At 40.8% G+C, this 24,513-nt stretch overlaps 1 protein-coding gene across 2 annotated transcripts; it reads left to right on the top strand.

Annotated features, from left to right (window-relative positions):
- Positions 1-158: 158 nt before the first annotated feature.
- On the top strand, positions 159-23,609 carry POGLUT1 (protein O-glucosyltransferase 1). Of its 2 annotated transcripts, XM_007181888.3 has the most exons (11): positions 178-475; positions 1,240-1,330; positions 2,433-2,576; positions 7,803-7,938; positions 10,168-10,289; positions 14,782-14,841; positions 16,269-16,368; positions 18,073-18,131; positions 19,194-19,361; positions 20,104-20,160; positions 20,612-23,609. In XM_007181888.3, exons 1-11 carry the CDS (start codon positions 391-393, stop codon positions 20,766-20,768), a joined length of 1,179 nt encoding a protein of 392 aa, XP_007181950.2. In that variant the 5' UTR covers positions 178-390; the 3' UTR covers positions 20,769-23,609. The 2 variants fall into 2 exon arrangements, with proteins under 2 accessions (XP_007181951.2, XP_007181950.2); XM_007181889.2 differs by lacking the exon at positions 7,803-7,938 and having other exon boundaries at positions 159-475; positions 10,168-10,284.
- The last annotated feature ends 904 nt before the right edge of the window (positions 23,610-24,513 follow it).

Below are 24,513 nucleotides of genomic sequence, written 5' to 3'. Positions count from 1 at the left end.
ACATATTTTTCCCTGGGGACGCCATTTATTCATTCTCTCCTGGGATCCGATTTCACCTGAGCGCGCGCGAGACAGAGGGAGAGAGGTGGCTATATGTGTGGATATGTGGATAGCTCGGCTCTAAACAAACGAGCAGATCAGCTGCAGCCTGCCCGCACCGCATTGTGGTTAGCTGCGCGGTGGGTGCCCAGCTTCCCCGCGCCGTCTTCCCAGGGACACTGTGCTGCTGGCCGGGCTCGGGACCAGGATCCGGAGGCAGAGCTGCGCGGGGCAGTCTCAGCGCGGGGCGGCCCTCCGCCCACGTGGTGCGGCTCCACGGCCATCTTTGTGCGGGGCTGCGCTTCCGCCCGCTCGCGCTGCAGCCGGGACTCGGCAGTGGGTGGGCTGGCGATGGAGCGGTGGTTGCGCTCCCAGCTTCGGTTGTGGCTGCTGTTGCTACTCCTGCCCCCGGTGCCGGGCCGCCAGAAGGAGTCAGGTGGGCTCCGGACAGGGCCGAGCCCACCGCTGGGGCTCGGGTCTGGCCCGGTCCCGAGGCGCTCTCCCGCGCCCCTCGCTCCCCGTTGCGGCCGGCGCCACGCTTGTGCTGTGGTCGCTGCGGGGCAGAGCTGGGCAGGGGGCACGGGGGCATCTCGGAGCGGAGAGTGCGTTTAGGTGTCTGGCGGTGCTTCTCCTGCCCAGGACCCTGGAGAGTAACCCATCCTCCGGAATTGAGTGATAGAGGGGAGGGGAGGGCCATGCCCCTGTTTACCCACAGAGGGTATGGCCCACGCTCGGCTACCCTGCGCCTCCCTAACACACTGGGGGATAATTCGTGTGTGTGTGTGTGTGTGTGTGTGTGTGTGTGTGTGTGTGTAGTGTTCTTAGTCCATTGCCAGAAGAGATGAAGGGAAGGTTAATAATGCCTGGGGCTTTTAATCGATCCTCTTTGTGGGGCTCAGTTTGATTAGTAAAAGTTGGGAATCCGTGTCACCAGTTTATCCATAACCTTCTGAGTGTCAGGCATTAAGCGTGGAATTTTTCCCATTTCTTGGATACCTGGCAGCCCGAGTAAAGGGGCAGACTTGATCTGAATGCAGGAGAACTGTAGAATGAATCCTTCCTGGAGGTTCATTTCCACCAGTGGGAGGAGAAGAGGGTGTCTAAAAGTTTTGACCTTCTGTTGGTTCTGCCTGCCTGCTGCTAGTGAATAAGAGTGCTCAGGGATATTTTGTTAACCTTCATTTACTTCACTTTTTGAAGGTTCAAAATGGAAAGTATTTATTGACCAAATTAACAGGGCTTTGGAGATTTATGAACCATGTTCAAGTCAAAACTGCAGCTGCTACCATGGGTGAGTTATTTTCTTTGACGTGTCTTTAAGAATTTAGATCTTGTCAGGAGGAAATTCCCTAAAATCCCCAAGAGACCTTGGTTGCAGTGGTCAGAGAGCCAAGCATGTTTTGAGAGCAGACAGGGTCCTTGAGGTGGTTTTCTTATTTCTGGGGGATAAAAATACCCTGGGAGAGGAGAGGCCCAGGTGCCTGTTAGCTCCTTGTGGGAATTAGTACATGTACTTGTCTGCTTTCTCCCCTGGACTGAAAGCTTCTTGAGGTCAAGACCTATGTCTTATATTCACTGTCATATTCCTGGTGCTGGCTCTCAGTAAGTACTCAATAAATACTGTTGAAGGAATGAACATACATTTAAATGAATCATAAGTTTCTTGTTGGTTATCTTTAATGTATGCAAATTAGGGCTGGAGTGTGTTATGGTAGAAAGATTACTTTGAAATCAGCCTTGGGTTCTAGTCCCAGATCCAAGACACTTCACTTCTCTAGGTTTCAGATTCCTCATCAGCTAAATAACAGGGTCCTTTAACTCCTCATTATGTTATGCTGTGATTCCTCAAAAAATTCACCTGATGTGTGTGATACTTAACTGAAAACTTGCTATGTACTGAACTTGAAAGGGGATTCAAAATAGTGTAATTTCTGGTTACTTCTGTCAGTCATACATACTGCTAGAGTATGCAGGGTGGTAGGGGCCAAACAGACTAGGACATGGGACTCAAACAGTGTCAGGCTGTAAGGCGTAAACCATATCTTCTGTGGGATTCAGAGAAGGGGAGGTCAGTGGGACTGCGGTGACTGGGAGGACGTGGGTGTGGCATGAGTAGTGAAGGAGGAATATGCATCAGGCCAAGGAGGGGCAATCCAGATGGAGGGAGGTAGAAGAGATATTGACTTGCTTTTTCCTTTTTGTGGCTTTGTCGTTGTTGATATTTTAGATCACCTAAGGTGCTTCCAGGAAAGAGGTTGCTCATTCCTGCCCTCTATTCTTTCCCATAGCTTACTGTGTTCTCTAATACTAAGCCTAGACCCACAGATAGGAAGTAGGTGGAATGGTATGATTCTCTTGTTCTGCCTTCCTTGATGATTCCCATTCTTTCCCAGTGTCATAGAAGAGGATCTGACCCCTTTCCGAGGAGGTATCTCCAGGAAGATGATGGCGGAGGTAGTCAGACGGAAGCTAGGGACCCACTATCAGGTCATTAACAACAGATTATACCGAGAAAATGACTGCATGTTCCCCTCAAGGTAAGAGCTGTGAGGTACATATATCTTCTGATCTTATTGCATAAGGGCTTACTTGATACTACTCTTATAGAGAGTCCAATGAAAGGGACTTACAGGTAAACCCTTCCTCACATTTCAGAAGGACTACAAAATAGTGACAAACTCTTCTGCTTGCCTGGGAATTTTTCTTGCCAACCTCTCTTCTCCTATCTCCTACATCAAAGCCTGTCTCCTCTCTCTTTGTAAGGCTGGGGCACACCACTGATTGTGCTGGCTGTGACTCTGCCCTTTCTCCTTCCCCAGTTATAGTAGCTTCAGGACACAGGCTGATGAGACCCAGCATGAGTGAGCTGGGCTGAAGGAGGAGGAGAAGCGTTGACTGATTGTCTGTCAGGGGCCAACTACTATTCTAGATACCAAGTATTCAAAGGAAGGTGGTGGAAAAGCAAGAGAAATAACTGGTGCTGCAGATTACGCAGGCTCCACTGGCCAGGACTTTAGGTGTGAGAGCTGAAGTTACGTATCAGTGGGCTGAGGGCTGGCGGGGAGGAGGGAGGGTCACAGACTAAGCCTGCAAGTTGGCTTTAGGCAGCATTATGTACAACAAGTGATAAACCTTCCTCTTAGGAGTCTTTTTTTTTTCCCGGCCATGCCGCTCGGCTGACCAGGGATCAAACCCGGGGCCTCGGCAGTGAGAGCACAGAGTCCTAACCACTGGTCCACCAGGGAATTCCCAGGAGTCTTTTTAAAAAAAAACCACACAAAACCTCTACTCTTTATAAAATTACAAAGTACAAAACCCAGAAGGCAGGATATTCCCTTACTAAGATCTTTTTTCTAAATGACGTTATGTCATTACAAGTAAAATAAGTGAGCAGTATTGTAAAAAACATGCATCCATTTGGTCATAAGGATTTATATTATTTGTTCGTAATAACAACTTTATTATAAATTAGTATATTTTCACTGTAATGTAAAATATGTAAAAACAATAACAACAACAAAAAAATTAAGATCATTTAATATCCCACAGTCTGAGGTAATCACAATTTTGGTTATTAAGTGTCAGGGGCAAATAAGGTGGTAGTGGGGAAAATCACTGAGGTATTTTAAATAGAGATTTGTTTCATTACTTGGAACAATAATAGAGACTTTACAAATTATGAGCATAGAGGAATTTGTAATTTCTACAAATGAGAAAGAAAATATGAATATAGACATTGTTGGGCTTGGAAAGCTTTTCCAATGTTTAATAGTTAGCTGAACAATCTCCAGATCAAATTAAGTAGTACTCTCAAAGTTTCTGAAAGGCACATGGCTCTTATTCCAGACCCCAGAGCTTTTCGGTCAGAATCATGAGCTCTTAGAAATATTAAGAGAGCACAGGACCTTTCACTGACAATGAAAGGTCCTAATGTGTTGAAAGTTCCCTATTCCAACTATTAATACATATACAACTAAGGAAAATAGAGTTAAACAAAAGAGAAATAAAATGAAATATTCAGAACCAGTGTCCTTAATGAAATGGACACAGTTGTGTAATATCTCAGACTCTCATCTGGCCAAAAGTAGTATCTTTCTAGGTCTAGATACTTTTACTTCACCCAGTTTGAGAAATATCTATGACAGTTAAAGTATTCAGTTCTGAACAAAAGAAAATGTAAACTCAGCATTTCAAGGATGAGCTGAGAGATTTTGCTGAGGAACTGGAGCACCATCTAATTAACACTGGAGGGAGTTCCCTGGTGGCCTAGTGGTTAGGATTCTGGGCTTTCACTGCCAAGGCCTGGGTTCAATTCCTGGTCGGGGAACTGAGATCCCTCAAGCCATGTGGCGTGGCAAAAAAAAAAAAAACCGGAAATAAACAAACAAAAAACCACTGGAGTCACATCATTTCAAAGGTAGAGAACAATGGTATTATTTAAATAATAACTTTAGTGAAGTATGGTTGACATAAACTGCACATATTTAAAGTGTACAATTTGATGAGTATATATATATAACCAAAATAACATATCTCTCACTACCAAAAGTTGCCTTGTGCCTCTTTGCAAGCCCTCTCTCCCCCTTTCCCCGCCATGCCTTCCTCCCACCCCCATCCTCAAGCATCCACTGATCTGCTTTCTCTCATTATAGATTATTTCCTAGAGTTTTATATAAATAGAATTGTACAGTATGTGAGAGAATGCTATTTTAAAAGCTGAATGGGAAAGAAAATAAATGTTTCAGCTGTTACATGTAAATGTACTGCAGTAATACATTTTTTTAAAAACTTTTTAACGAGTAATTTTTTTCAGTATCAAAGGAGTGTTACATGGATAAACAACAAGGTCCTACTGTATAGCACAGGGAACTATATTCAATATCCTGTGATAAACCATAATGGAAAAGAATATTAAAACAGTTTATATATGTGTGTAACTGAGTCACTTTGCTGCTGCACAGTAGAGATTGGCACAGCATTGTAAATCAACTATACTTCAGTAAAAAAAATTAATATTGGGTCTTTGGATATATGAATAGGGTGTATCTTTCCATTTACTTACATCTTTAATTACTCTCTCCATTGTTTCATAGATTTTAGTATGTAGGTCTTGAATGTCTCTTGTCAAAATAACCACAGGGTATTACATATTTTTGATGTTATTGTAAATAGTACTTTATTAATTTCATTTTCTATGTGACCATTGTTAGTATATAAAATACACTACATTTCTAAATTCATTTACTAGTTGTAATAGGTTTTGGCTAGATTACTTAAAATTTTCTACATAGATGATCATGGATCTACAAATAAAGTCAGTTTAAAATTTTCTCTTCCCATTATATATCTTTAATATTCTTGCTTTATTGCATTTGCTCATATTTCCAGTAAAGTGTTCAAAAGAAAAGAAAAAAAAGGAGTGTTACATGCACATGGTAAAATATTTGGATAACTCAAAAGTATGTACAATGAAAAGGAAGTTTCTCTACCACCTTACACCCCTCTCCACCAGACCACTAGTCCCTGAGTCCTCCTCTCAAGAGACAACTACAATTACCAGTTTCTTTTACATCCTGCCAGAAATAATCTCTGCATATACAGTTATCTAGATTCATCAACAAACTAGAACATGCTATATCTTCTGTTCTGCAACTTTCTTTTCCTTTCCTTGTAACAGTAGATTTTGAAATTGTTCCATAGGAGTACATGGAGAACTCTTCTTAGCTGCATAAAAACCCATTGTATGGATTTCTTTATTGAGTCGTCTGTCAATGGACACTTAAATTTATCCCCACCACTCCCCTTTAATTTTTTTTTTTCTTTTGACTGTGTTGGGTCTTCTTCGTTGCTGTGCACGGGCTTTCACGAGTTGCAGTGAGCGGGGGCTACTCGTCATTGCGGTGCGTGGGCTTCTCACTGCGGTGGCTTCTCTTGTTGCGGAGCACAGGCTCTAGGTGTGCGGGCTTCAGTAGTTGCAGCACACAGGCTCAGTGGTTGCGACTCGCGGGCCCTAGAGCACGTGGGCTTCAGTAGTTGTGGTGCTTGGCCTCAGTAGTTGGGGTGCGCAGGCTCAGTAGTTGTGGCTCGCAGGCTCTAGAGCTCAGGCTCAGTAGTCATGGTGCACGGGCTTAGTTACTCCACGGCATGTGGGATCTTCCCGGACCAGGGCTCGAACCAGTGTCCCGTGCATTGGCAGGTGGATTCTTAACTACTGCGCCACCAGGGAGGTCCTCCCCTTTAATTTTTGACTAATGTAAACAATGATGCTGTAAACATCCTTGAACTTAGACCTTTGAACACTCATGTGAATATATCTTCAGGCTAAACTCCTAAAAGTAAAATTAATTGGCCAATTAATGTGTTTTTAAAATCTTGATAAATAGAAGCAAATTGTCCTCCAAAGAGGTTGTGCCTGTTTACACTTTCACCAGCCTTGTATCATGTGCTCAGAATAGACCTCACACTCTCACTATGTATTATCAGACTCTTTGATCTTTGACAATCTGATTGATGAAAACTGGCATCTAGCTTCACTAGATTTTTTCTTTTGTCATGGTGATACTTAATTTTTTTATTGAAATATACTTGACATATAACATTGTATAAATTTAAGATGTATAACATGTTAATCTGATACATTTATTTTCATATGATTGCTATTGTAGTGATAATTAGCACCTCTATCATGTTACATAATTATTCTCTTTTATAGTAGTGGGAATGATTAAGTTCTAGTCTCTTAGCAAGTTTGGTCATTATAATACCATTTTGTTGTCTATAGTCAGTACACTGTGTGTTAGATCTCTAGGGCTTATTTACTGCTCATTGTAAGTTTGTACCCTTAAACAACATCTGTCCTTTCCCCCCATTCCTCAGCCTCTGTTAAGCACTTTCTCTGTTTTTATAAGTTTGGCTTTGGGGGCATTTCCTTATAGTAGTACAGTTGACCATCTTTTCTTATGTTTATGAACTATTGATATTTTTTGTAGTTATCACCCTGTGTATAAATCAATATTTTAAATCACTCATTTTCATGCTGCCATAAAATTTTGGTCAGGCCTTGGAATGTTGCCCCCCAGTATAGTGCTGGTCAGGACCTCAAAGGATGGGGCAGAAAAGTCAGCTGTCAGTGTATACTCACTTTTTTTCCAGAAATCCTCTGAGAATTCCCAGGAAGTCTATTCTGAAAGCAATATTACAGTCTTTGTGATTATATACATGGCACTCTTTCTGGCTTGCAAAACTGATTTTGATAGTGTTCTGTATTCAGGTTGAAGGTAGTGAAAGGTTTCCTATCCTTCCTCATAAACTATGAGACTCAGTTACGGTGGAAATAAAAATAATGTCTTTGTGAGATGCAAAGCCCAAGGGACACAATTAGAAAATCAGCTTTTCCAGTTCCTATCAAAATTTGTATCTTGCTTACTAATTAAACTATTCCGTGTAGGAGAAATAAAGAAATGCTGGGAATGAAAAGAGGAGAGGAAATGGTAGGAGTAGCAATAACACTCCCTTGAAACTTAGGATGATCTAGTTGGAAAATTTTATTAAGTATTGTAAGCTGGAGCAGCTTAGCTGGAAAAGGTAACTGGCACCATATGGAAGAGTGGAGTAGTCCCTTCAGGAGCATTGCTCTCAGGACACTTTGCAGGAGGCTGATGATCTGAGCACTGGCTTGTCTTGCTTTGAAAGTGTAAGCGGGACCCTGCCTTGTCCGAGAGCAGGCACTGCTCTGGTGAAGTTGTGGTATTTCTGGTTGACAGGTGTAGTGGTGTTGAACACTTTATTTTGGAAGTTATTGGGCGCCTCCCTGACATGGAGATGGTGATCAATGTACGAGATTATCCTCAGGTTCCTAAATGGATGGAGCCTGCCATTCCAGTCTTCTCCTTCAGTAAGGTAAGTATAGGAAGAGCCATATGAGGGGATGGAGGGTGGTCCTCTAGCATATAAGCAGGAGATGGCTGTCTGTGGCAGAGTCTGATGGGTGATGGTGAGGATGAGGCCTGAGGTCCAAAAGTGGGTCTGTGTCCCTGTTAGCTTCACAGTCATTGAACGATAAGACTGAGCAGATAGGGTTGAGGACTCACAAGTGATGTGAGTAAGGTTGCTTGTGTCTATAGGGCTAGGGATGGAGGGTAGGGAATGAGAGAGACCTGAGGAACCTCTAGGACATTGGAGGTGGGATTCAGAGATCCTACAGAGCGTGGGAGAGAGTGGCCCAAGAAAACTCATGGGCTTGGAGTTAGGGAAAACCTGCATTCAAAAAAAATATTTGTTGAGCTTCTACAATTTATGTATCAACCATAGTATTAGGTATCGTCTGTCTGGCCACTGTATCCCAGGGTCCCAGCCTGGCTAACAGTGAGACTGAAGGTGCTAGATAACTTCACACAGTCTGCACCCAAGCAATGCAGTGAGGGGGTATGCCTGCAATACCCAAGAGGGATATGTGAGGGGGTGATCTTTGGGTCTAGTTATGGAGAGATAGGAGTACTAGGACACACTTGTGGGCTTGGAGAACTTGGGACAGTGAATATCTTAGTGCTCAGGTTCTTGTAAATGATGTATTAGCAGGAATGGGCCTTCATTCCCTAGAGACTAAATATGAAAGCATTTGGGGGCAGGGATGGGGGCAGGCTAGAAGAGAGTGGATGGGAGATTCTATGGGAGAAGAGTGGGTTTAGGAAAACCCTCTGAACTTTGAGAAAATAACTCCATTTCTGATTTGGTGTCCAAAGCAGAGGAACTTTTTATCCCCACTTTTTCTTTATCACAGTTTACTTTCTCTCTAGACTTGTTTATTTCCTGTGTTGCAAGTGGGCTGAGGCCACATTTGTGTTGCATTTCCCATGGTTTAGCCTCATTTCTCAAAAGTGCTTGGTCCCGTTATTTCTCATGAAGCCCTCTCAGAAGAACAGATAGAGGCTCCCATGTAAGTCAGTAAGGACTTTGTGTTTATTACTTATCTGTTTTTTCTGTGGATAATAAGTATGACCATCAGTATACTAACTTTCCTTTCATCTTTAATTCCCTCCCTTTTTTTTTTTGAACCAGTGACTCTTAGTTTGCAAGGGAGGGACTTTAGTCTGTCAGCTTTATAATAAATGTGCAGTTTCTTTTGAGCAGCTGTTATGCCTGAGGTGCTTGATAAATCACATACCATTTTTTAAATATTTGAAAGAAGGCAAACAGCATATTGCATATGTAGTTCCAATGGAAGAAACAGTAGAATTAGAGGCTTATCAGTGACCAGAATTTTAAGAGAAGTAACCATGTAAAGGGAACAAATGGTTTCAAACTTTTTTCAAAAGATGTGGGATAACACCCCTCCCCCCCATTCTGCCCATCACTACTTTTGACCCTGATCAAAAAAGAAAAATAACCAAAAAATAACTCAGAATTTATTGACCAACCAATGTGAGCTCAGCAGTGCCACAGTAATAGGTAATACTAACACTTATTGAGTATTCACTTTGTGTCAGACACTGTTCTAAGTTTTTTACATGTACTAACTCATTTAATATTCAAAACAGGCCTATTAGATAGATAATATTATTGATATTATTATTTATCCAGTTATAAAGGTAAGGAAACTGAAGCATAGAAAGATTAAGTAACTTGCCTAGAGTTGGAAAGAGGTGGAGTCAGATGATCTTTCTCAAGAGCCCACCCTCTCAACCATTGCACTATATTTCCTAATTCTTGCTCCTAAAAGACCTATCTAGGAAATAACTAAGAACTGGTAAGACAGTATACACTCCAAGTGTAGTATCAGTTAAAAGATGAGACAGCTATGTGATCATTCAGAATTGGGTATATTATTTCCTTAAACTAAAAACTCCAACAGTGTATGTCCTCTAGAAAAACAGAACTTTGGGGAACTGGAAAAGTTGAACTTTAGTGTGATTTCGTATTCTGGGATTCAGTCAGCCCATGAATTTTAACCCATGGTCACTTTTGCCTTTTAGCATCTAGAGTCTAGACTTCGCAGGCTAGGGAAAATATATCTTTGACAGTATAACACTGGGGCGAGGCCTTTTCCAGATCCCGTGGCATGAATGCAGTTTGCTGCTTCTTCTATTGCTCTGAGACTGACTTAGAATAACCTCTCTGTTTCTGTTGAAGACATCAGAGTACCATGATATCATGTATCCTGCTTGGACATTTTGGGAAGGAGGACCCGCTGTTTGGCCAATATATCCTACCGGTCTTGGACGGTGGGACCTCTTCAGAGAAGACCTGGTAAAGTAGGTCCTTTAGAGAGGTTTTATTTATCCCTCTTTGTGGGTCGTCTTGAAGTAAACAGTAAAGTATAAAAAATTAATTTTGTTTAAAAGGACTAACTTTTAAGCTAAAAATGAAAGACAAAAAACTATAGCATAAGCAATTTTGTATGAGTATAAAAATATTTACGTATCCATAGAAAAAGAGCAAAAGAACCTACCCTAAAGTGTCAGCAATGCTTCTGTGGGAGGGATTCTAGAAGCCTCTTCTTCTTTAAAGTTTTCTGTACTGTTAAGGTTCTCTAAATAAGAGTGAGTTACTTTGATAAGTAGGAAAAAATGAATGACCATACTGTGGGGAAGGATAGAAAATTACTTGGAAACACATAAATGTACTTTATAATTAAGAGCTAAGTCCTTCAGGCAGGGATGGTGTGGGCATAAATGTCCCATAGGTATCTCAAGTACAAGCTTATTCCAAATACTCTCTGATTCACAATTGAAACCTGCCTTGGCCTGTTGACTGTATCCTGCCATTATTTCAGAATTTAGATTGTCCAGGTCATCAAGCTGTAGGTATTTCTTACCTAGCTACATTTTACATGAATGATTCTAACAACATTGGTACCTAATGAGCAAAATTCTAGAAACACAGCCTTTCTAGGTATTCTCTCAGATGTAGGGAAAGCAATAGTTTAATTCAACTTCATTTTCACAAATATCTATCACCTATACTAAGTGTGGCTGGAGATTTAAATGAGATGAAGAGAAAGTTCCTTCTCTGGAGAAGCATATAAGGCCACAGTCCTCAGTGGCAGCTAGAGCCACTGGGTAAAGAAACAAGTTTATTATTCAGTAGGTATAATTAGGAAGTTATTTTTTAAGATAACTTGGTCTCATACTTCATAGAACGGGACCTGGAAATTGTTCTTGTCCAACTCCTTATTTCAGGGAGGAGGGAATTCAGGCTCAGAGAGGTTAAGTGACTTGGTCAGGGAACCAATTTAGGCCTGAAGTCTAGGTTTCCAAGTGCGTTATTCTCTCCACTTGACTAGTTAATATTTCCTATGTTCTCCAGACATTGAGACCATCATTTCTTACTTAGCATTTCATTTTGAACATAATTTTGAGAGAGGGAAAAGTAAAAATGTCTTTAACATTTTTTTCTCCAAGTTATTCCTGACTTTAGTTTTCTAATCCTTTTTTTGTTTTTTCAGGTTCTTGCAAATACCCTTTTCACACTCTTCTGTCTTTTTGTAGCTCTTTTCCCACCTGCTGTACATCTACTTTGTTTTTAAAATCATTGTAAAAACAATTTTTTTCTGAATATGAAACCTTTACACGCTCATAAAAATTTATAAATGTGTCCAACCTAGGCAACTTTTTCCCCGCTTATTGGTGTCTTAGAAATCTTTCCATGTCAGTACATATAAAATGACCTCATTATTTTAAACAGTTGCATGGTATTCCATCGGATAGTAATTTAATTTATTGTGTCCTTTGATGGATATGTAGGCTGCATGTGTAATATATGCATAATTTCTTGTTTTCTGGACTATTTGAGAATATGCTGCATACCTTATGACCCTGTACCCCTTAATACTTTTGTGCATATTTCCTAAGAGCAAGAGTGTTCTCTTTTATAACCACATTGCAATTGTCAATTACAGAAAACAATATTAATTTAATACTTAGTTGTCCCAATAATGTCCCATAAGGCACATTCCCCCTCCAGTACAGGAACCAATCCAGCATCATGTGTTGTATTTAGTCCTCACGTCTCTTTAATCCTTAATCTGCAGTAGCTCTTCAGTCTGTCTTTGTCTTTCGTGATTCTGACATTTTGAAGAATACAGGCCACTGAACATTTTTGATACAGTGACCCTGAACATTTTTAATAGAATGTTCTTCAGGTTGGTTTTGTGTATTTCCTCCTGATTAGATTCAGTTTATGCATTGCTGGCTCAGATACTTACGTAAGTGATTTTGTGTGCATCCACCTCTCATTAGAGATGTTAATTTTGATCACCTGGTCAAGGTGTTCTATCAGGTTCCTCTACTGTGTAGTTACCACCCTTGTAAACTAATAAGGAATTTTTAGGGAGATAGCATATGTTTTAAAATCTAATCTTAAGTGAATTTGTTTTCCTTTTGATACCTTCCCCTTTTATTCTTCAATTGAATCTATTCATGATTATAGAATTGCAATTTTATTTTTTAGAGCCCTCCATTCAGAATCTCTAGCCCCATGATTTCATTTCTCACCTTGAAACTTTAGTAATCTGCTTGCTTATCTGCACTGATGTCTGCCTGGCATTTTCCTATTTTTATAAACTTTTGGGAGTTTATCCCCATTGACTTACTTTTCACTCTGTGGAAGAATTCAGTGTCCCTGTGGATTTAAAGAATTCACTCTATGGTCAGCGGAGGGGTGGGGTTATAAAAGAGGGCTGGGGCAGCACCAAGCTGTGGTGGCCACTGTTAGTGCCTGCCGGGAGACAAAGGTCCTAACATGGGTCATTTGAGGGGTGGGTAGGTGGGTAGGAAGAATGAGGGAGAGAAAAAACAGAGATGATACTCGGTTCAAGTCTGTGTATGCGGCTTTCCCCAGGGACCAAGGAAATTTATACTCAAAATTTCAGTATAAATTGATATATTTTTTGTTGGGTAGTTTGGCAGTATATATGAAAATGTAAAATGTGTATATCCTTTGACCCAGCAATTTTACTTCAAGAATTTATCCTAAGGAGATAATTAGACAAGCATGCAAAGATGTGTGTACAAGGATATTCACTTCAGTGTTGTTTCTTAAAGAAAAAAGTTTAAAACTACCTGAAAGCCCACCAATAAGGAATGAAGTGAATTATGACATGGTTATAAAACGGAATACTGTGTATGAATGGAAAGTAAAGGTAGCATAGGACTTAAAAACAGGGACTCTGGGTTCAAACCCTGGCTCTTATTAGCTGTGTGACTCTGGACAAATTGCTTAACCTCTCAAAGGCCTCAACTATAAAGTAGGTTAATGAAACCCACCTTGTAAGCTCATGAGAATGAGTTTATATATTTATATAGCACTTAGAACACTGCCTGGAACATGGTAAGTGCTATATAGGTGTTGGCTCTTATTATTATCTATAATATGTCCTAATAAGAATGTTAGCTAGCAGCATGCATGGTATGATCTCTGTTATACAGAGCAAGGTTTTTCAGTCTTGGTACTCTTGATGTTTGGGGCTAGATCATTCTTTGTTGTAGGGGGCTGTCCTGTGCATTGTAGGTTGTTTAGCAGTATCCCTGGCCTTTGCTCACTAACGTCAGTAGCAATCCCCTAGTAGTGACAATCAAAAATATCTTTATACATGGCCAAATGTCCCCTTGGGTAGAGGGGCAAAATCACCCCCAGCTGAGAACCACTGATGTGGAGAGATGATTGGAAGGAAGTTCTTCACTGAAACGTTAAATTGTTAAAAGTAGCTATCTGTGGGTGGGGAGATTCCAGATGAATTTTTTTTACTATTAGAATTTTATATAATGAGTATATACTATTTTTTTCATTAAAAATAAAAAAAACAGAAAAAATCGTAAAACAAAAAACCCCATTGCTATAGTGTTTATATTTTGGTGGGAGGGAATATGAGACAGAGAAATAGTTGGACTGGAGAATCAAGTAAAGATGATCCAGCAAGAAAGGACTAGAAGATAAGCCAGGAAAATAGGGAGCCGTCATCTCACCTGAGAGAAAATGGGTAACGGGACACTATTTGAATCTGAAAAGTATCTCTACCTGAAAAGTTTATGTCCTAAGTCTCCCCATTACAGCAAGTAGCTCACCAATCCCTCATTAACTCCAGTTCAGTCCAAGCCCCTCCTTTTTCAGAGGAAGCCGCTACACAGACTTCTGTGAAGGGTTCCTACAAAGTAAGTTAAGAATGACGCATCTGTGGATTAGCAGTTTCCGCAAGGAAGGCTGGCTGTGGTAATGGGCACTGAGACCTGAGTTTCAGGGACTTTGTCTTTATGGAGCACTAAGTACAGTTTTGGGGATACCAGGTGCTTTGCAAAATCAGACTAAATCTGATGATAACTCCTATGCATCTAAAACATGAAGTCAGGAAGTGATTTGTTTCCTTGCCCTTAATTCAATTTCTGATATTTTCTGCAGTTGTCTTTGCCTGTTAATTTTATCAATAGACTCTAATTGAAGTGGGGAAGAAATCCTCATTGTACTGAATTAAATAGCCCTAAACATGTCACTTAGTTTGGGGAACTTTTCTTTCAATGTTGTTAACTTATTTACCAAACCGTAGATTTGCAGATATTGCTTGCTAGCATCTCCATAGGAATGAAGTAATAACAAAAGGGAACATAATGTTATTTCGAGCTTTTCCTTTTGAGTAGCCTGGATCAGACTGATTTAAAAATGTAAAGATCTCAACTAATCTTCAGAAGTGGTTCAAAGACATCCTTATATAGTTAAGGAAGAAACATAGAAACTAATGAAATCTATTTTTAGGTCAGCAGCACAGTGGCCATGGAAAAAGAAAAATTCCACAGCATATTTCCGAGGATCAAGGTGATTATACTTTCTGACATTTTACAAAAATATCCTTCCAGTTAATGTGCAAAATAGAAGTAATTTTGAGGGTGTGAGGAACCCTAGTTTAAAGAGAAAGCTAACTAAGAAATAAACATAGAATCACAGAATTTTAGACTAGAGAAGAACTCAAATTATTTGCCCAAATCACTCTAAGTTGAACTGAAATCCAAACAAGTAAAGTTCATCTGTCCAGTCATTCAACAGACATTTACAAAGTGCCACGAGTGTGATGGGCTTTGACTATATATAATGCTGAACAGAACAGTGAGTTGTCCTCTTGCCTGAGAGATTACAGTTTCCTAGGAATAGCTTATGATCGTGCCCACAGTCACTCTGCCACTTAATGGCAGAGCGGGAACCATCACCAGCTCTTCTGACTGCCTTTTTCATCAGACCATGTGGTTGCCAAATAGTGGTGGAAGCGCAGACTGAGACTGGTGAAAATGGAGAGGGAAGCAGGGAAGGAAGGGAGGAAGAGGGAAAGAGAAAAGGTTGGGGAAGGACCCTGTCCATGTTGTTCAGCTCCATATCCCCGGTGCTAAGAACAGTACCCACCACATAGATGCAGAATGAGTATCTGTTGGACAGATGAATACAAAAGAGAATGTGAAGGGAGAGAGTTTTGCAGTTTTCTCAGAGCATCCTTGTCCGAGGTCACAGCCTCTCTTCACTCGCAGTGGACTTCGGCCCAACAACAACTGCTTACGCTTCCTTATCAACCTCTCTGGTTCTCAGATCTTCAGATCACAGATTCTTAACTTGGGACCTATGTGTGGACTTCAGGGGTTTTAGGGATTCCTTGAAATTATATGGGGATATGTGCATTTTTCTAGAGAGGGGGTCCACAGTTCTCATCAGATTCTCAGGGGGTCCATGACCCCTCAAATGTCAAGACCATCTGCTACTAGGACCATAACTAGGACTTTTTCTACATGCAGTTTTCAGGTGTTTGAGCCCTTCAGTTTTCTTTTTAATTTAAATATTATACTGGATTTTACAGAGCACACCCCACAAAGGTCACGTAGCTATTTTGGTGAGTGGTGATTACCTAGTCACACAGCTATGAGTACCAGTGATTAGAGGTTACATGAATCTTCTAAAGGGGAAATAATTCCCTGGGATGTGGCTATAGTGCCCAGAACAACATAATCCTAAAGACTAGAATGCAAGCAAAGAAGGGCCAAATACTCCCCTTCCCTGAAGGGTAAAGTGGAGAACAGCCCAGGACCTCCTAGTTGCTGTAGGATCTAGTATCCCCCTCCTCTTCTATTAAAGTAACCAATGAATTGTCCATCTGTGTGTATAGTGTTTTCATTGGGTCCGATTACTGCTTACCTTTCAGAGATTGGGAACAGTATTATGGTGTAGGACACATAGTTTTATGTCATGTGTTTCTTTTATAGGACAAGTCCAGAACGAGATCCTCTCATTCTTCTATCTCGGAAAAGTCCAAAACTTGTTGATGCAGAATACACCAAAAACCAGGCCTGGAAATCTATGAAAGTAATCACCAATCATCTGACTAGAACTACAGCAGTGAACATTCTCACTCAAAGAACATTGTCACCTGAGTAGAATTTCAGATTAGGTTTCCTCTCAGTGGTGGGATGAATATAGAGAAAGTTCCATGGACTAAAATTAGCATATATGGAAATTATTCTTTTTCAAACTCACATTGCTTTTCTGGCCCATATTATGACTTGTATTTTATACAGTTTTGAAGGTTTAAACAGAGGTCACAAACTTTTTATGTAAAGGACCAGATGGTAAATGTTTTAGGCTTTGCAGATTCTAGAGTCTGGGTTGTAGTTACTCAGCTCTGCCATTGCAGTGTGAAAACAGCCGTAGACAATATGTAAATGAATGAGCATGACTGTGTTCCAACAAAACTTTATTTATGGCACTGAAATTTGAATTTCATGTAATTTTCCTGTGTCATAAAATATTCTCTTTCGGATTTTTTTCTAACCATTTGCAAGGTAAAAATAATCTTAGTTTATGGGTTGTGTACAAAAATAAGCAGTGGGCTGGATCTGGCCTGTGGGCTGTATGTTTGCCAACCCCTGGTTTAAACCAGTGGTTCTCAACCCTGACTATACAATCCAACCAGAGAACTTAAAAATGAATAGAATGAATCAGAATCTCTGGAAATGGCATATAGGCATCTTCATTTGTTTAAAACTCCCCAAGTGATTCTAAGGTGAAAGCAATGACTGGCTTCTTTGGTTTGAAGTCCATCTCTATCCTCTTAACTCTTTCTTGCCTTATTCAAAGAACTTTAAGCCCTAAATGTCCTCATCTGAAATTTCCATATACCATATGAGGATGATATGAGAAAAATGTTTAAACTTCTTGTCAGAAAAACTAAGTAAAAACTAAGAAATACTAAGTAAAGCTGCATGTATTTATTATGTGACTGCTTAATTCAAACAGGAGCAAATGCAGTATAAGAAACTTTGTTAAAAAATAAAAATATGAAAAATGTAGCCATTCAGCCCAGCATCTACTATGGGAGGCTGCAAAAGCAAACAAGACTTGTTCCCCTCATCAAGTTTACCCTCTGCTAAGGTGGCTGGAATACAGATGGGGGTCTCAAACTCCGATACCCCCAGGGGCTGCAGTAGTGAGCAGAAGAGAGTGCTGAAGGTCCGGTCATTGCTGCCCAGGGGAATAGGAGCTCGCTTTACCAAATCTTCCTTTTTTTTCCCCAAGAAAAGTTGGAAATCTGGGTTTTTGTTAAGAAATATCCTACCACCTATAAATGTTGGCAGTGGTTAGAATATTTATTTTTAAGTACTTTGTGAGCTCAACAAAATTTGTGTGTGGGCTACACCGCTAAGCCCATCAGCCACCATTTGTAACCTCCTGTGCAGTATGATTTACACAGAGTGAAATGTACTGCAGGCCATGACCTCTGAGTTCAGGGGATTCACATGGTTCCACGGGAGCTTAAACTCTAAAATCAGACAGAACCAGGTTGAAACCCGAGCTCTTCTACTTAGGGCCATGCGACCCTGAGCAAGCCTCCCAACTTCTCAAAGCCTTGGCTGCTTCATCTATAAAGTGGGATAATCATGCCTCCTGAGTTTGTTTATTATAAGACTTAAATGAGGTCATGTTGATGAAATGTTTAGCAATGCTTACTGCACAGTGGTCTTCAATAAATGCTCCTACTCCTAGTATTAATAACTTCCTTTTCACTGAAAGGATACCTTGGGAAAGCCAGCTGCTAAGGATGTCCATCTTGTGGATCACTGCAAATACAAGTAAGACTTCCAGAACTCCTGATTCTCCTAGTTTCCCTATTGCTTTTGGAATAGCTTCACTTTGGGTGAGAGTTTTAGTACTAGGGTCCAGCCGGGGTTTGTGAAAGTCACATTAATTCACTTAGCTATTATTTTCTCAGAGTCTGCTGTGCACAAGGCTCTGAACTAGGTTCTGTGGGAACTGTGGAGACATGAAATGTGGTCCCTGCTTCCAAAGAGCTTGTGTGCTTGTAATCAAAGGGATGGGATTCCTTCTCTCCACACCCCACCCAGCCAAGAGCTGAAGTTAGATCAAGTATTTATTAGGTTATTAAAAACAATTTACGGTCCAATGTGAATAAAGCATATGTAACTAATGTATTACATTTAAATGCCAGGACTAAGGATTATATGCACCGGTAAAACCAGGTCAGGAGGAGGGCAGTGGGGGGATTCAGAGAGATGAATGCTGATTATACTGCACAGTGGGAACTGTAGGGTAGAAGCACTTCTGGTCGGAGACAGAGGTACATGCATGAGAAATGCTGAAAAGAAAGTGTTCTTTTCTAAGTTAGCTTCTTTCCAGGGGGCATTTCTTTGAAGACTGATTAGGTATGCCTGGTGTCTTCTCCAGATTTCATAAGAGGGAATAGGGAACAGGGCACGCCTTTGACCAGGTAGGGTACCCTATGGGAAAAACAAGGCTTTGGGAGGCCATGATGAGTTCGAGACTTTAGGCCTAGAAAAACTTGTAGCAACGGGTGAGGTACTGTTTCCATCTGAGCCTTGTATCCGCTGTACCCAGCACCCAGCTGCTGGCCCTATCTGTCTCTCCCTGGAGAAAGTATCCCTCTTTTCCCCCTCACCCTGATATTCCCAGGAACGACCTCTAACCCCTGGAACAACAAGGAGTTTATAGAAACTTCACAGGGACATGCTGATGTGTCCTTGAAGACTGAAAATGGAAAAAGAAAGGAGAGGGGGTAATAAAAGGAAAGAAGGGGAAGAAGGAGTAAGAAAAAAAGGTCATATTTGTGGAAGTAGGCATATAGTTTCAAGTATATTTTGCTCTTTCTTTTCCAGGTATCTGTTTAATTTTCGGGGTGTAGCTGCAAGTTTCCGGTTAAAACACCTCTTTCTGTGTGGTTCACTTGTTTTCCATGTCGGTGACGAGTGGCTGGAATTCTTCTATCCACAGCTGAAGCCGTGGGTTCACTATATCCCAGTCAAAACAGATCTCTCCGACGTTCAGTAAGCAGCTCTCCCCCAAGCAGAGTTTCCGATGACTCCTGCAATCTGCCTCCAAGTCCCCAGCCATTTAAGACATTTACTCCTGATGACTTTTTCCATTGAAAGCTTTTTTTTTTTCTTATTTGGTTCTCAAAGATAGTATTGCATTATTATCCAACTAGGCTGAGTGGGATTTAATTTTTTAAAGTTCTCTAATGCTGATTCAAAATGTAACATTCAGACAGTATGCAGTAAAAAAGCTCTAATCTCTCAAAGACTAGAGATATGGGTATTCAGTTGTGTTATATTGTCAAAAGGACTTTCAGATACAGCATGAAAATTGACCTCAGGGAAACTGAGGCAAATTTCCTCTCATGATGGGAGGGGCTAGGATGAGGAATGGAGAAGGGCCAGAAATGTAAGCTCAGTGCCCTCTTCTGGGGGCCAGAGCAAGAAACAGGAGGGGAATTTTTTTCTTTACTATTGATTTTTGATGTGTATCATTGAACATTTCTCTATTTTTCCAAATATGTTCCGGAACTACAACAGATTGTCTTTCGCCTATGTGTGAGATATTTGTTGCTGCTGTTGTTGTTGTTATTATTTTGTTCCTGTGAGAACCTGATATCTTTGCTTTAAAAAAGACATAATTCACCATCCACATATCTAGAGATTAACTATAGACCTCAATCTATGATCTCTCTGACTTAGTACTAATGAGCTTGGTCTGTATTTCAGAGCCTAATAATTCTTTCCATTTTAGGGAGCTGTTGCAGTTTGTAAAAGCAAATGATGATGTAGCTCAAGAAATTGCTGAAAGGTAAGTTCTGTTCATTTTTCTTTTTCCACTTTACTTTATCATCCCCATTTTGCCTGAGCTAATGTCATAAGAATGCTGTTACCATGGTGATACCTGAATTTCAACCTCATTATACAGAGATGATCAGAATCAAAGCTGTCTTGGGGGAAAACACACATTCACATATGTTCCAAGCCCATCCTTTGTAGAGTTAGACTGAAATCTTTGAAGTCATTCAAGTACTGTTTCTGAGGATTGGCTGTTTACATATTTGTTTTTAAGAAAAAAAAAAATCATGTCTAATTCCAAATGCGTGTGTGTGGATATGATGGCTATAGAGTTGGTTCTGAAGATCAGAGTTAATTTATATAAAGCACTCTGAACAGTGCTTGGCACAGGTAAACACTCAAATGTAAGCTACTAGTATTATTCAATGGTGTGCTTTAAATATTCTTGTTAATCTTGTCTCTAGGGGAAGCCAGTTTATTCTGAACCACTTGCAGATGGATGACATCACCTGTTACTGGGAGAACCTGTTGACTGAATACTCTAAATTCCTGTCCTATAATGTAACAAGAAGGAAAGGCTATGATCAGATTATTCCCAAAATTTTGAAAACTGAACTCTAGTAGTCATCATCGAGCCATAGTCCTCTCTATGGCAGCAGATCTCAGACATCCTGTGGTGAGAAGCTCACTGTGAGTGTGACACCTATACCTTGGATACTATTACCAAGCCAAATATCTGGTTTTCCTTATCATGCTGCACCAAGAGCAACTTTCGAGAAAGATCCAAAATGTGTTTAATATAGATGTGAAGCAGCTCAACGCTTTGGCTGAATAAGGACCAGAAATCATGAGATGTGGGTTTTGAACCCGATTCCGCCTTTCATTTTCTTAGGACCAATCACAGCTTGTGCCTCAGATCATCCACATGGGTATGTCCCTCACTTTGGAACCGACTGTGCCCACGGGGTGGTGCCCTTTGTCTCATAGTTTGGAGTAGAAAGTCAATCATTTGGACCTAGTACAACCCATCACCACAGCTCTGCAGTTATTCTACACTTGATTTCTGTCGCTATGTTTTAATGTGGAAAGCCCTTTAGGGTTTGTGAAAAATCCTTGGGGATTATTTCCTACAAGGTCTAAGGAAGCAGTAGTGTGCCATGCCACGATGTAGGAGCTCTCTTTTGTAAAAGCCTAAACTCTTTGGTACTCAGGAGATTTCTAAAAAGCCACGTAGAAGGGGGCCAATTGCATGAGCAATTTTTGCAATTGGATTTCAAGTTCCCTTTTTGTACCTTCACACCCTTCTTTATGCTCTCTTTCAAAAAAAAGAGATAAAAACCTCTTAATAAATTTAGGAAATGGTCCTTACTTTTTAGAGGAATTGTGCATAAACCAGCATCTCTTCCTCATTCTTCACACGCCCTTAATGTTTTTCCTCCTTGAGTTGGCAGTAGTCCATGCTTGCAGGGATCTCAAGGAGTCTTCATGTGTGAAATGGTGTTAAGTTGGGAGTTTAGAGCATTCAACTTTAGCACTTACTTATATAGGAGATGTTTGTTATAGTGCACATCCATGTTGGAGTGCTTCCTTTTCCCTTTTTGAAAAAGACACTTGGATAGTAGTTTAATCTCTCAGGCTGTTCTCCCTAACATAGTTGAAAATGAATAAAAAATTTTAGATTAAAACCCATATAGTCCATCCCTGGTGGCACAGTGGTTAAGAAGCCGCCTGCTGGGGCTTCCCTGGTGGCACAGTGATTAAGAATCTGCCTGCTAATGCGGGGTACACGGGTTCGAGCCCTGGTCTGGGAAGATCCCACATGCCGCGGAGCAGCTGGGCCCGTGAGCCACAATTACTGAGCCTGCGCGTTTGGAGCCTGTGCTCCGCAACAAGAGAGGCCACGATAGTGAGAGGCCACGATAGTGAGAGGGCCACGATAGTGAGAGGCCCACGCACCACGATGAAGAGTGGCCCCCGCTTGCCACAACTAGAGAAAGCCCTCGCACAGAAACGAAGACCCAACACAGCCATAAATAAAATAAATAAATAAATAAAATTAAATTAAAAAAAGAATCCGCCTGCCAATGCAGGGGACACGGGTTCAAGCCCTGGTCCAGGAAGATCCCACATGCTGCGGAGTAACTAAGCCCGTGTGCCACAACTGCTGAGCCCACGCTCTAGAGCCCGTGTGCCACAGCTACTGAAGCCCACGCACCTAGAGCCTGTGCTCCGCAACAAGAGAAGCCACCACAATGAGAAGCCTGCGCACCGCAATGAAGAGTAGCCCCCGCTCGCCACAATAGAGGAAGCCCGTGCGCAGCAATGAAGACCCAATGCAGCCAAAAAAAATCAATAAAATAAATTTATAAAACAAAAAGAAACAAACAAAAAAACCCATATAGTCCGATGACACAGAATCATCCTTGTCCCTTAGGCCCAAACCTTCCACAGAGAAATCAACTCTTTTCCTTTGCCTTTTAAGAACTGTTTGGTATTAACTGGTTTCAAAATTAGTAAATGTGAGATTCAGTTATATAAAATCAGGGACTTTATTCCACTTGTGAAACGTGTTTGGCCTTTTAAACTCCTTTCACAAAATCGTAAGCCTACGGACTTTCTTAGAGGACCTTCTGGTAAGATCATTGCATAGAATAAGGCAGGTGTTTAAAGTTGTATTTTTTTTGAGTATTAAAAACTCATGAGGACTGTGTCCTTAGGTGCTATAAGTCTGGCGATAAGCAGTCCAGATTTCTGAGTTGTACTGTGGTTTTGCCTTATCAATAGGAGGCCCTGGTAGACATTATTCTGTTTTAATTTTCTTCTCACTAAACTAGGAGCAAAATTTTCTGTCCTTTGGATTAGGAGCTGAAGGTGCATTTCCCTGGGAGTGTTTCCTACTTTGCTTCAAGATTCAGCTCAAGCATCATCTTCTTTCAGAATCCTTGTTTTCATTCCTCTAGGCAGTTAGAGGCTATCATAATACTTTGCTCATGCCTGTATTATATGGTATCACATTGCACTGTAGTTATTTGACTGTTTCTCCTACTGTTCTGTGAGCTTCTTCATGGGTGGGAATCATTTTTTACTTACCTGATTTCTCCATTATCCAGCACAGTGTCTCACACAGCACGATGCACAGAAGAATGTTGGAAGGATGGATGGATGGATGGATGGATGGATGGATGGATGGATGGATGGATGGGGACAGCAGGCTTAACTAAATCTTATTTACAAACTGCCCAGCTGTTGACTTCAAGGGGGACTGGACAAGACTGTAAGAATTGGATCAATGCAAATTCTCACCTGCCCTTTGAAGAGTTAATAAGAACATCTTTGTATTTAAGTACAGCAAATGTTATTCAGATTTTACAGTTATTTGTTTACCTCTGTGTAGATGGTATGACGATGGTGTGTAATGACATGTAAAATGTATGGTTTTGAAAATAATTTTTATCTCCATAACTTTTGAAGTTGTTGTTTGTTGTTAATACTATCTGGGTCTCAAACTTACCCTTTCTTCCTCAGAGAGCTAGAAGCCACACTTTTCTTCAAGGAAAGAAAATAATTGAATTTATTTGAGTGAAGTGGGATACTTGGATAACACAAGTAATGATTTTCCTTTATTTGGGGAGTATCATCTGTGTGATGTTGTCAATGTGCCACCTTATTCTGCTGTTACATCAGGTTTTGCTAACAGAAAAGAAAAGAAACCACTTCTAGCTGGTTTAAGCAAAAGAACTTTTTAGAAGGATATGAGGGCATCTCCGAGTAGTTGGAAGGGTAGAAAGCAGAGCAGTTTCAGGAGTATCAACAAGGGTTTGGATAGTTTCTGGAGTGCCGCTGTGTGCAGTTCCAGAGACTGCCAGGCTCTGTCTCTCAGCCCAAAATTCCCAAGAGAAAAAAATTTAATGGGCTCCTTTGGGTCCGTTCTGAAGAGGATAGTTCCCTACCCTTTACCCCTGCACTGACTATGAACAAGAGCACACACAGATACATTAAAAAACCATCTTCTCATGCATCTAAAGATGCCTTCACTTAACGTAATCCTACTGCATCCCGAGGTAAGATGTTGTGGGTGAAGCAGAGGGGTACAATTACAAATCACTCATTTAATATTTATCAGATACTTCTTGAGCATTTACTGTGCACAAGCAGTGGGAGGTAAGAAAATGTTTACAACAGGCTCCCTAGCATGAAGGAGCTCTCTAGGTGAGATGATAAAGTAAAAATAATATGAGAGGCTTCATAGGCAGAAGGTGATTAAGGTGATATGAGGCCTTAATCATAAGGCCAATTATTCATAAAGACAATGTGGATTTGAGGTTTAGAGGGAGAAGAAATTTCTATCTGGTGCAGATGGAAACTT

Source organism: Balaenoptera acutorostrata, chromosome 4, assembly GCF_949987535.1.
Source record: "Balaenoptera acutorostrata chromosome 4, mBalAcu1.1, whole genome shotgun sequence".
Taxonomy (NCBI): Eukaryota; Metazoa; Chordata; class Mammalia; order Artiodactyla; family Balaenopteridae; genus Balaenoptera; species Balaenoptera acutorostrata.
The sequence above is the reverse complement of the archived record's forward strand: the minus strand, read 5'-3'. Positions and strand labels throughout refer to the sequence as shown.